Here is a 1,533-nt window from a genome sequence, read left to right on the forward strand (position 1 = left end):
ACATGACCGATTATAACGCGAAGAATGCCAAAAATCTACTATTCTCATTCATAATTATGACGCGGAATTCAGAAGTGCGTGGATTACATAACCCCATTTGTTTATAGATAGTTGCGTTAGGTAATGCTTAATCACCACGTGCACAATCGCCGTATTTGAAGATCCCTTGGCTTAGTTTTGGGGCATTTCGAAAGAGATACGCAAGCCGGGAAGTCCGGGCGAATTTTCTTATACTCTCGCGCTACGTCGCCGAAGCCAAACCACGTGCTTTAGTTGTTTCGTTGTCAAGTCAAGTTTGTTGCTGTACCTACCCTGCCGCTGCTGTTTAACTAGAGGACTTATACTGCATATCCAGTCTCTGCCGCTTCGCAAGTTCCACAGCATGCCGGAGTAGCGGGACAACATATACAACAATAGTTTACTCGGTATTTTAAAACATTTTTATATGTGTTTTCTTTTTCGCTTGCTTATCCGTTTGTTGAACGCGTAGCGTGTTTTATATCTACGTATTTCTGTTTATAGCATTTTATTTCCATACGTGTTACGGCTGTAGTAGTTTACGCTCGCTCCTGTGTCGAGCAAAGATTGGCAGACGCCGTGTGTCGGCTGTAGTAGCTAAAACGTTCGCTCGGATGTCGAGCAGAGATTGGTAGACGCCGTGTGTCGGCTGTAGTAGCTAAAACGTTCACTCGTGTGTCGAGTAGAGATTGGCAGACGCCATGTGTCGGCTGTAATAGCTAATCCGTTTGCTCGTGTGTCGAGCAGAGACTGGCAGACGCCGTATGTCGGCTGCAGCTAAAACGTTCGCTCGTATCATTGTTCCTTTTCACCCCCTTGGGAGCATAGGGCGTCCACCAGTTTCCTCCAGCGCACACGGTTCTTTACTAATGCTTTAGCTCTTTCCCAGGAGTAGCCTACTCCTTCCAACTCCTGCAGCATGGATCGCTTCCAATTGTTCCTTGGTCGTCCAACTTTCCTCTTTCCCTGTGGGTGGTAGTGCAAGGCTTGTCTCGTCACATTGTTACATTCTCTTCTGAGAGTGTGGCCAATCCAGCGCCATTTCCTTCGCTTAACTGATGTTACAATGGATTCCATGTTGGTCCTTCTTAGCAGCTCTTCATTGCTAATTACGTTCGGCCACCGGACTCCCAAGATGTATCTGAAAACATTTGTTGACAAAAACTTGCAGTTTATTGTGAAGGGCCTTAGTTGAACGCCAGGTCTCACAACCATATAGAAAAACGGACTTGACATTGGTGGAAAATATCCTGAGCTTGGTGTTTAGAGAGAGCTGCCTTGAGAGCCAAACTGGTTGTAAGGCCCTAAATGCTTGGCAGATGCCGTGTGTCGGCTTTACGTTGCTCAATGTTTGCTCCTGTGGCTAAAGGTTGGCTCGTGTGTCGAGCTAAGTTGACAAGAGCCTTGTGTCGGTTTTGGATAAAGGTTGAACTGTGTATCGTCGTATTTGGCAACAGTCATGTATCGACCATTTTAACTGTTAGTGAGTTAAGTGTTTTGTTATGGTATATCGGT

At 45.9% G+C, this 1,533-nt stretch overlaps 1 protein-coding gene across 1 annotated transcript; it reads right to left on the bottom strand.

Annotated features, from left to right (window-relative positions):
- Positions 1 to 813: 813 nt before the first annotated feature.
- LOC144629746 (uncharacterized) lies at positions 814 to 1,254 on the bottom strand. Its single transcript, XM_078487963.1, has one exon. It carries the CDS (start codon positions 1,252 to 1,254, stop codon positions 814 to 816), a length of 441 nt encoding a protein of 146 aa, XP_078344089.1.
- Positions 1,255 to 1,533: the final 279 nt, after the last annotated feature.

This window comes from Oculina patagonica, chromosome 11 (assembly GCF_052425735.1).
Source record: "Oculina patagonica isolate OP01 chromosome 11, crgOcupat, whole genome shotgun sequence".
Classification (NCBI taxonomy): Eukaryota; Metazoa; Cnidaria; class Anthozoa; order Scleractinia; family Oculinidae; genus Oculina; species Oculina patagonica.